General features: G+C 45.0%; 2 protein-coding genes across 2 annotated transcripts; both read right to left on the bottom strand.

The window, feature by feature from the left end:
- Positions 1-658: 658 nt before the first annotated feature.
- LOC101077889 (interferon-induced protein 44-like) lies at positions 659-7,173 on the bottom strand. Its single transcript, XM_029828395.1, has 9 exons — positions 6,958-7,173; positions 6,836-6,872; positions 6,532-6,715; positions 6,282-6,434; positions 6,034-6,205; positions 5,845-5,945; positions 5,451-5,756; positions 1,041-1,232; positions 659-968 (listed from the first exon to the last, which is right to left on the bottom strand). The coding sequence occupies exons 1-9, from the start codon at positions 6,971-6,973 to the stop codon at positions 780-782; spliced, it is 1,350 nt and encodes a 449-aa protein (XP_029684255.1). The 5' UTR covers positions 6,974-7,173; the 3' UTR covers positions 659-779.
- Positions 7,174-7,639: 466 nt separating this feature from the next.
- Positions 7,640-10,038, bottom strand: LOC105417963 (interferon-induced protein 44-like). The gene is made up of 8 exons (XM_011615043.2): positions 9,950-10,038; positions 9,375-9,568; positions 9,131-9,182; positions 8,869-9,058; positions 8,648-8,800; positions 8,350-8,524; positions 8,152-8,252; positions 7,640-8,079 (listed from the first exon to the last, which is right to left on the bottom strand). The coding sequence occupies exons 1-8, from the start codon at positions 9,973-9,975 to the stop codon at positions 7,891-7,893; spliced, it is 1,080 nt and encodes a 359-aa protein (XP_011613345.1). The 5' UTR covers positions 9,976-10,038; the 3' UTR covers positions 7,640-7,890.
- Positions 10,039-10,482: the final 444 nt, after the last annotated feature.

Here is a 10,482-nt window from a genome sequence, read left to right as displayed (position 1 = left end):
TACAGCAAAGAGCCAGCTGCACGCTTGTGGTTCAAACTGTCATTTTCTTTTTTGTTTTAATTTGAATCACAGTTTATAATTTGATTGCTCAAAATTTGACCATTGTCTTGAGCTGCAGTTGTCGCCTCCTGTTCCAGTTTACAAATGACAGAATGTTGATGCTTTTATTGTGAAAGGTGTAACCAATATTTGGAGGAGTTATTCCAGGAAACATCAGTTTCATTTACAGGGTAGTCACGCCCTAATCAGTGAGTAAAATTTCATTGCAGGAGTCTCCACACTTAAAAAAGTTCATTAATTAATAATTCATTAATAATAATAATCTAATTATTGTCATTATTGTTGTTTTCATTGTTGTTGTTATATTAGTAGTAGTAATAGTAGTTTTTAATGATAGTAAAGTCCTGACTGGGTTTAAGCCTCCTTGAGAGTGTGTCCACAGCAGGGGGCCTGTCTGACGGCATCTTTACATGATCCAAATGAACGATTCTGAGTGCAGCGACGTTCTTGAGATGAAGGACAATCGAGGACGATTTTTGAATCGGTTTTATTCACGAGCACATCTCACACCAACGTGCCAAGGTGCTAGAAAAGCGTTGCAACACCACTGAGTCAGTATTCAGAGCTGAAGCTGCTGATTACGAGTGGACTTGTCTCCACCTGCGGGGCAACTTGTTGGTGCAGTCACGGCTGAGACGGTGTGGTGAGAGGTGTGTGCAGCTCCCAGTAGGTCAGGACTATCAATACTCCACAATCCCAAAATGGTTCCCCAGTGTTATTTATGGCGTCTCGCAGTCAGGTGGCGGTGAATTGTCGAGGAAGTACAGGTCGGCGTACTGCAGGATGTGGTCCACGGCGTTCAGCAGAAGCACGTCCGTGTTGTCGTCCACGTCCAGCTCTGAAGAGTAGTTCTTGACTGGGACGATGTAGGAGGAGGACATGCCCAGCAGAGCAGCAGCTCGATTGATCTGTGCACGACAAACGTGAGCGTCACACGTGTGGACAACCAGCAAAAACACGTCGGGTCTGTTTGGACTGACCGCGGCTTGAACCACGCGGCTCTTGTAGACGTTGGTGACATCTTGGGCGGTTTCTGGACAAACCAGGTCAACGTGCGTCAGCAGAGCCACCTGATGGACTCCTAGCAGGACCACATGGTCACACCGGTGTGAGAGGTGCTGGAAAATGAGCACCGTTGGCTGGACACTGCTGGTTTTATTCTGAGCTGCAAACTGGAAAAATCGGAATTAATCGCACAATCCTGAATGATGAACTCCCCCTTCTGGTCGTCGGTGGTTACTGCAGATTTATTTGTGAGATTAAAAAAACATTTTAATGACAGTCATAAAGCTTCTGTGACACATTTGTTTACTACCTGTTAAGAGGCTACAACACAAATGGCTACACTGCATTTGGTTATAGTTCAGTAACAAACAATGTTCATATATCAATGTAAAAGTAATTATTTGTAATACCGTATTTTCTGGACTATATGTCGCTCCGGAGTTTAAGTCGCACTAGCCAAAAAATGCATCATAAAGAAGAAAAATAGATATATAAGTCGCACTGGACTATAAGTCGCATTTTGGGGGGAAATTTATTTGATAAAATCCAAGACCAAGAACATACATTTCATCTTGAAAAGCAATTAGCAATCCATTAGCATGGATTAGCAATAGGGTTTTGGTATGCTAATGTAACAAATTCAGCTACATGACCCACAACGAACTGAGTACGTGTCTGCTTTGTTAACGTAACATATTAACACTTATTCAGATAACTATAGCATAAAGAACATCCGAGCAAGTTTACCAAACAATCAAGTCGAACTCCATAGACGAAGCACCGCTTTTTCTTCTGCGTCGCTAAAGGAACTCGTTCCTCAGGTACACACGCCTAGAGCGCCCCCTTGTGGTTGTCAGTGTGAAACTAACGAACAAGTGAAATTCTGTAATAATGTATTTATTTAACATATACAGTGATCCCTCGCTATATCGCGTTTCATCTTTCACGGCTTCGCTGCTTCACGGATTTTTTTTTGCGAGTCGTTCATTGCAGTTCTCAAATATAATCGAAGGTGGCATATCCGTTTATAAAAATCTTCTTGCTCAGAAAAAGAAAGAGCGCCAACAACTACCCATAACAATGTTCTTCTCTCGGAGAAAGACTCCTGCGCCTTCAGTAGAAACAGACGCTCCAGCGGAGCGGAGTCAGGACGAAGAGGCACAGCTGGGACTGGGAAATACGCGAGTGACAATGTTTCCAACCTTGTATTACTATATTAAAATTATTGTTTTAAACAAATTTTGGGCTTTAAAACAGGTTTTGATTTTTGGTTTCATTCTATAGTTCAGTATTGCATTGTAAAATAATAAAAAAAAATAAAGCTGACTACTTCACGGATTTCACTTTTCGCGTGTTATTTTTGGAACGCAACTCCCGCGATAAACGAGGGATCACTGTAAATCGCTCTGGAGTACAAGTCGCACCCCCTGACAAACTATGAAAAAAAGTGCGACTTATAGTCCGGAAAATACGGTAATCCTGTACAGGCCTGTAAGAGAAGAAAAAACACAAGCAAATGTTCTGCTGATTTTTTTTTTTTTAGGTGTTTTGAATTTGAATGGCACCTCTGTCAAAGTTGACATAAGTAAGCACAGTGTGTTGGCGAGTCCGAAGGACCAAAGTTACACGGTTAATGATTCAGGTGTGGAATATCTTTAAATGCCAGTTAAAGGTTTTATTTTACATTTACAGTACTTGGCTCTGTGTGCTGCAGATCAACACTGTGTTTTTACATGCATAGCCCCCAGCTTTACACCTGGCCTGGCAGGCCAGGGCTCGAGGAGAAGACAAAGGGCAGGGATACAGTTTGGTGAGTAATGTTCTGTAAACACAGTCTTGCAGTTCCGTGGATTTTCTGTCATTTATCAGAAGTCAGCACGACAAGTAAAATATCTGTCCGATAGGCTTTAGTGTGCTGTTAAAGGTCAGAGACTGGTGGGACTTAGACGTGGCAGTTACCTAAACTACAAGGGAACCTCTTGTAGATGCCCACAATTTCGGAATTGTGTGTTAAGTTTCCCAAACTGAGCAACAGAAAATTTCATTGTACGTGAGTTAGCTACGCTCTGACTGGAATCAGATATCCCGAATGCTCAGCCCCAAACACTCCCTCTGATTTTACCCGCTGCCTTATTTTCAGTGTCCTAACATGCATTTCTATTCAAATGCCCTGATCCCATTTACCTCTTTCCCCCAATTCACCTTCTCCTCCTGAGTAACTTTAATTGTCCTGGGAAAGTCACGGTCGGTCCACAGGGCACAAAGCGCCGTTTTTATAATTAATGTTACAGAGGAGGGATTACAGGAAGCGAGAATTATTATATCTTGTTAGCATGTGTATACTATATGTTTTTGTTTTCTGTTACAGTTAGTTTAGAAGTTAGGGATAGTATATAATCTTTAGTAGAAATAAACATAAGCAAGTCAGTTGACCCTTCCTTGACATGAATGTTGTTTGGACGGTTGGGGCCAGGAGGAGACAGTCAGACGGAAAGTGGTAGACCCCTATTGTAAAATGTGACAGCATAGTTTACTGGTGTTGATAAGTTCCTTGGCAGGAATATGACCTCGGACCTGGACATCTGGGGAAGATAATGGAGAAGAAGGACCGCACCAACACCAAAGGAGGCTGGAAGAAGAAGATGAGGTCACCCAAGAAGAAGGACTGGATTGGACTGAATTAGCATCAATAATTTACATATGTTTTTCTATAAAAGACTGGGCCAAGGGATAGTTAGGTTGTCAGACTTCATGCCCTGACAATTGATTCTGTTGTTGCAAGGGTTATGGACTGGCCCAGAGCTCTGTATATTTGTATCTTGAATTGGTTCTATTTGCGAAATACATTTTGAAATTGGCATTTGTTTACTTGAAGTCTTCATTTAAAGAACACGCGGATTGGCAGTGACACACGAGAGGTATTGCAATCCAACAGAAGAACCAAGAAAAGGGGTGGGATCAGAGCTCCTGCCAGGTCAGGTGTAAAGCTGGGGGCTATGCATGTAAAAACATAGTGTTGATCTGCCGCACACAGAGCCAAGGTTTAAGAATTGGACAACATGACAATCTTTTCATTAAAGCCCTGATACAGCGTGTTTATTTACATGAAGATGTGCAACCACCGTCATCTTCAGACCTGCTGGATGCTGGTGTCTGCAAAACTCCAGTTAAACAGAAAAGAGATCAAGACTCCATTAAAGATGAGAGAGGGACACGGCATGGAAATTAACTATGTGGAAATATTCAAATGATTCCCGCAGTAATGAAAATAGAGGCAGAGGATGAAGAAGAAGAAGTGGGTCTCTCTCAGGTCTCGCCCTCTGGCATTCATACAAGAGCCTGGCTGACTGTCTTTCATCATCAGCATGCAGGATCAGAGCGTGTCTTTCGCAGCAGCTCCTCTGCAAGTGTGTGTGTGTGTGTGTGTGTGTGTGTGTGTGTGTGTGTGTGTGTGTGTATAAAGTTAGGGCACATAGGGCCTGATTAGAACAGAAACGTGTTCTAACAGCTGTGTTTTTTTTTATATTTAAGAATCTAAAGTGCTTTGTTATGGTATCACAGATCTTCATTTTTTTAAATTTAGAGATAATTTTGCATTATTTGTTTGTTTTTTATATGGTGCCAAATGGGTCACTGGACTCTCCCCTCTGTCACTGAAGTCAGCCTTTGGACGCTGGTTGAGCTGGTGTGTGTTTGTGTGTGTTTCTTCTTCACTATGCTGCCTTTTCTGTTGGCTGATGAGACAAAGCCAAAGCCAGAGATGTTGGAGAACGTCAGCTGTGCCATCAGAACCTCCCACGGCCCTGTCCGAAGCCCCCAGCGGCCCCCTGGTGGTCCCTGGGCTTTCCGTCTTCAGCGCCGTCTCTGTTGGCTGCTTGTTGAAGTTGCAGTCGTACATTCAGTTCAATGTAAACTGTTGCCAAGTTGGAGAGATCTCCTGGTTTTCATGGGCACTAACGCAACATTAATACTTGGGACACTATCTAACGTGTGTTTGAGAGTCATCAGAGTGGCTGTTTGTGATCTGATCACTATTGTTGTTGCTGGGAGGAAAACAAAAGATTCCCGAATCAGTGGATCCGGATCAGGAGCCTGTGTTACCCTGTCACACGGATGTGGACCCTTCCTCCGCCTGATCCACTCCGGCGCTGTTCACTGCACATTAACCGTCTCAGTTAAAGGAATAAACTCCAGTTTCCCTGTTGGTTCACACACCTTTGAGTTTTTATTATTACCCATCATGAAGGCTGAAGCATCAAACAGTAGAGTACGAGCGGGTGAGAGGGCGGGACAAATGTGAATGAATAAAGATGATAGACAGAGGAGAGGCAACACTCAGTTTAAAGGGTAATTTAGGAGGCTTCACATGTGACACCATGCCTCTACTTCAGGTCGGGAGGGCACCGAGTCGGGAGGTCACCGAGTTGGGAGGGCACCGAGTCGGGAGGGCACCGAGTCGAGAGGGCACTGAGTGGAGAGGGCACCGAGTTGGGAGGGCACTGAGTCGAGAGGGCACTGAGTCGCCTGGTGATGCCGTTCACGGATGTATCGGTGCAGCTCAGCATCTCGTTGACGGCCGTGAGGAGCAGGACGTCACAGTTGTCGTTCAGCTTCACCTCATTTTGGACATAGTTCTTCACTGGGAAGATGCTGGTATCCGGCACACCCAGCAGAGCGGCCAGCTGCTTTCTCTGTGTGAGGGAGAGGAAGATTCACATTTGGTTCTGAAGAATCACCACCGATCTGCATCAAGGTGTTGGAGTTCACATCACATCTGACCTTTTCCTGAATGGTTTCACTCTTGTCAACATTCTTGATGTCCTCGGCAAGTGATGGATCGGCTCTGTCCACTTTAGTCATCAGGACCAGCTGAGGAATCTCTGAAAATCAAGCAACCAAAATCGTTCAGCGGAGAAGAACGATGCTAATATTATTTCTTAAAAAGTGCTAAAAAAAAACTGCTCGAACTCAGTGAGGTGACTCTCTGGCGTATTTCTCCCAGCTTCTTCTTTAGATCTGCAGACACGTTGGAGACCGTGCTGGCGTCCATGACGTAGACCACACAGTGAATCTTCTTATTGGGTGTCGGAGCTGCAACATATCCAGCTGTTTCTGGGGTCATCGGCGAGGTCGGGCTGAACTGTGGCGTGCAAAGAAGTTGTTAAAAAAAATCAGGAATCAGTGCTTCTCCTTCGTGCGTTGGTTATAAAGTTTACCTGGTAACCATCGGGCACATGACCTTGAATGATGCTGACGATGTCGTCACTGTGAAGCCCCGCCCCGTTCTCCTCTGACAGACCCATGGCGTCACACAAGGCCAGATTCAGGAAGGTTCCTTCTTTAACACCTCTTATCAAGTAGGGGCAAAACTGGCAGTTAAGTAGGAGGAGAGCAGAGTTCTGATTTAACTGACGGTCAAACAGTTTAAACTTGAATATTCTGTAATGTTCTGTCAGAAAATCTCACCCCTGAGGTCGGGTTGCCGCGGCCGGCCGGATTGCTGATGCGTTCTTTAAATATGGAGACGACAGAATTGACAAAGCTGGACTTCCCGACACCGGATGGGCCGAGGAGCAGAATCCGAGCTTTGGTCACAGAACCGTTGATGGGTTTGAACTCCTTGATAGCCTTTATGTACTCCGTCCTTTTCCTGCAGAAACAAGCGTTATCGCCCAGTAGTGTAAAACCCACATTTGTTTATCACATTGTGGAGGAGAAGATGCCGTTGATGTTGAGATTCTGCTGGAACCATTTGAAATGTGAGACTCACCTTCTCCCCCAGACCACTGTCTTCCAGGGGCTCCTGTCTGGTCAAGAGAGAACAGAACAGTTAAAGCACCATTTCTGGTACCGAGCACCAAAAGTGACACATTTAGGCTGGTGGTGGTTTACCTGGTGCCTGAGCCATCGCTGATGATTCTTGAACCAAGAAGCAGAGAAGCAAAGTATGACCCAGACTCCAAAAGTCAAAATGGACCTTCTTCTGAAAATTTCCACGTAAGTCTGTTGAAGAGAGCGGAAATAGTGGTCTGTCTTTCAAAGTAAAAGTACAGCAAAGAGCCAGCTGCACGCTTGTGTTTCAAACTGTCATTTTCTTTTTAGTTTTAATTATAATCGCAGTTTATAATTTGATTGCTCAAAATTCGACCATTGTCTTGAGCTGCAGTTGTCGCCTCCTGTTCCAGTTTACAAATGACAGAATGTTGATGCTTTTATTGTGAAAGGTGTAACATCTTTGGAGGAGTTATTCCAGGAAACATCAGTTTCGTTTACAGGGTAGTCACGCCCTAATCAGTGAGTAAAATTTCATTGCAGGAGTCTCCACACTGAAAAAAGTTCATTAATTAATAATTCATTAATAATAGTAATCTAATTATTGTCATTATTGTTGTTTTCATTGTTGTTGTTATATTAGTAGTAGTAATAGTAGTTTTTAATGATAGTAAAGTCCTGACTGGGTTCAAGCCTCCTTGAGAGTGTGTCCACAGCAGGGGGCCTGTCTGACGGCATCTTTAAATGATCCAAATGAACGATTCTGAGTGCAGCGACGTTCTCGAGATGAAGGACAATCGAGGACGATTTTTGAATCGGTTTTATTCACGAGCACATCTCACACCAACGTGCCAAGGTGCTAGAAAAGCGTTGCAACACCACTGAGTCAGTATTCAGAGCTGAAGCGTCTGATTACGAGTGGACTCGTCTCCACCTGCGGGGCAACTTGTTGGTGCAGTCACGGCTGAGACGGTGTGGTGAGAGGTGTGTGCAGCTCCCAGTAGGTCAGGACTATCAATACTCCACAATCCCAAAATGGTTCCCCAGTGTTATTTATGGCGTCTCGCAGTCAGGTGGCGGTGAATTGTCGAGGAAGTACAGGTCGGCGTACTGCAGGATGTGGTCCACGGCGTTCAGCAGAAGCACGTCCGTGTTGTGGTCCACGTCCAGCTCTGAAGAGTAGTTCTTGACTGGGACGACGTAGGAGGAGGACATGCCCAGCAGAGCAGCAGCTTGATTGATCTGTGCACGACAAACGTGAGCGTCACACGTGTGGACAACCAGCAAAAACACGTCGGGTCTGTTTGGACTGACCGCGGCTTGAACCACGCGGCTCTTGTAGACGTTGGTGACATCTTGGGCGGTTTCTGGACAAACCAGGTCAACGTGCGTCAGCAGAGCCACCTGATGGATTCCTAGCAGGACCACATGGTCACACAGGTGTGAGAGGTGCTGGAAAATGAGCACCGTTGGCTGGACACGTGTGGATGTTGTGCAGTGGTGGTTTCTCACCCAGTTCGCTGATGTGTTCTCGGAGCTGCTGGAACGAGGAGCTCAGGCTTCCATGGTAGGAGGACATTTTAACCGCGTCCAACACGAAGGCCACACAGTGGATCTTCTCCTCCAGGCTCGGCCTCTTCCTGTAGCCAAGAGTCTGAGACAGATTCACCGGCTGAACTGGACTGAACTGAGAGAGATCAAAAGGTCAAAGAAGAGCGTTGCCGCGGCAACAGTTCATAAACAGCAGTTCAGAAATTGGAGGCAACTCATTCACCAAGCGGTGCTACAGGAGAAGGTGTCCTGGCCTTACCACATGTCCCTCAGGTACATGACCTTGAATGACAGACAGGACGTCATGGAGGGTAGGTCCAGTCATGGCGCTGTCCCCCAGACCCATGGTGTCACACAGCACCAGGCCGTCGGGCTGCTGTCCTCTCAGGCTGCGGATTTTGTAGAACTGCAACTGGGCCCATCAACAACGGTTAGAGCAGAGACGTCACCCAGAGTCTGGGGGTCAATCGTCTCGTGTACCTTCTTGGTGAAGCTGATGGAGAAGGAGCCCACCATGGCCCGGTTGGTGACTCTCCCATTAAACACTGACTGGACCGAACTGATGAAGCTGGATTTTCCCGAGCCGACCGGGCCGAGGAGAAGAACTCGGGCTGCCTCTGTGCAGCTGGGCTTGTATGAGCTGATGTTCTTCATCAGAGTCGTCCTCTGCCTGCATCCGAGGGCGTCAAGGTGCATGTTTTAAATATAATAATGCACATTTGAAAAATTGAGTTCAACTCACTCCTCTGTCCACTTCAGAACCCTCCAGGGAGACTCTAGCCCCGGTGACAGCCCTAAAAGCCAGGTCAGAGGTCATTAGTGTCCTGACCTGCTCATGAACTTTTCTGTGTGCAAACAACTCAAGAAAAGAAGAATGCAGATGAAAGTTACAAATACTGTAATACAGAAGCTACGTAACGTTTAACGTTAAGTTTAAAGAAATATGACATGACACAAGTTTTACATGTCTCAGGTTGGTTACCCACTGGGAAAGGAGAAGGCTTTATTTGTCTCCTTTTTATCATTTAAAGCTGAGGGCACTTCTTTAGAACCGAGTGTGTCGTTCAAAGACACAACAGGATCTTTCTCTTCGGTTCCGCCTTCGGGTTCTTCTTTCCTGCCCATTGTAAACAGGACCGGAGCGGGAGTGGGGGCAGGAACAGCCGTACCAAAACTAAAACTGGGCAGAGAAAGGACATTATTGTTCAGCCCTGACAGGAAACCTTCAAAACTGAACTGAGGCTTCAGTTCTTTGGACTGTCCACAAAATCTCTGTGGAAAACCGAACCACCACCCCCCAAAACAATAGATCACTACATCAGTTATTAATGGGAAGATAGTTCACTAAAGAAAAACTCAGAAAGCGTCACTGCTTAAAATGTATAGCTTCAAACGCATTTTATTTAACATTTCACGCAAATTTACCGAATAATCTCCCCCAAAGAAAACGGCACAGGTCCAGTTTTGAGCAAACTTTAGAAGTCCAGATCATAACATGAACTATGATAGTCAAGTGCAGCCTCCCTTATTAGAATAATACAATTTGTGTGTGAAATGTTACCCGAAAAGTCCATTTGATTTAGCCATGATGTTAGAGCTGCGGAGCGGCGAGCAACATGCACAGATCCTTGTGAGAGTCAGGAAGAGCTGCTTTTTCAGGGGAAAAGAAAGTGAAACTTTAATTCATCCAATCAACGGCCTCTTGCAGAGTTTCCTTTCGTGCCTGAATCATATGACAAAACAATCAACTCAGTGGGATTTTGCAGCCCACACATAGAGCTGAGTATGGAATGATTTCAATATTTTATCAAAGTAAATAGCTTGGTAAAATAAATAAATGGAAACGCTTGTCTGAACATGTAGTGGTGTGTCTAATTCCGGACGCCACTAGAGAGCGCTGTAGTCCTGTACTCGTTTTAACCATCTTTTCCAAGTATTTAATCCAAACCACAAACCCACAGTGAAATAAATGTCCATTCTCTCTACTCCAGCTCCCCTTTTTAATATTTAATTTATGGAGTTTGGTCTCATACCAGATGAGCGAACTCTCCTGTACCAGGTGTCAGATACTTTGTGTTAAATATGATCCAAATT

The sequence above is a fragment of the Takifugu rubripes genome, chromosome 20 (assembly GCF_901000725.2).
Source record: "Takifugu rubripes chromosome 20, fTakRub1.2, whole genome shotgun sequence".
Classification (NCBI taxonomy): domain Eukaryota; kingdom Metazoa; phylum Chordata; class Actinopteri; order Tetraodontiformes; family Tetraodontidae; genus Takifugu; species Takifugu rubripes.
Note: the sequence above shows the minus strand (reverse complement) of the source record. Positions and strands in the feature narration are given on the sequence as shown.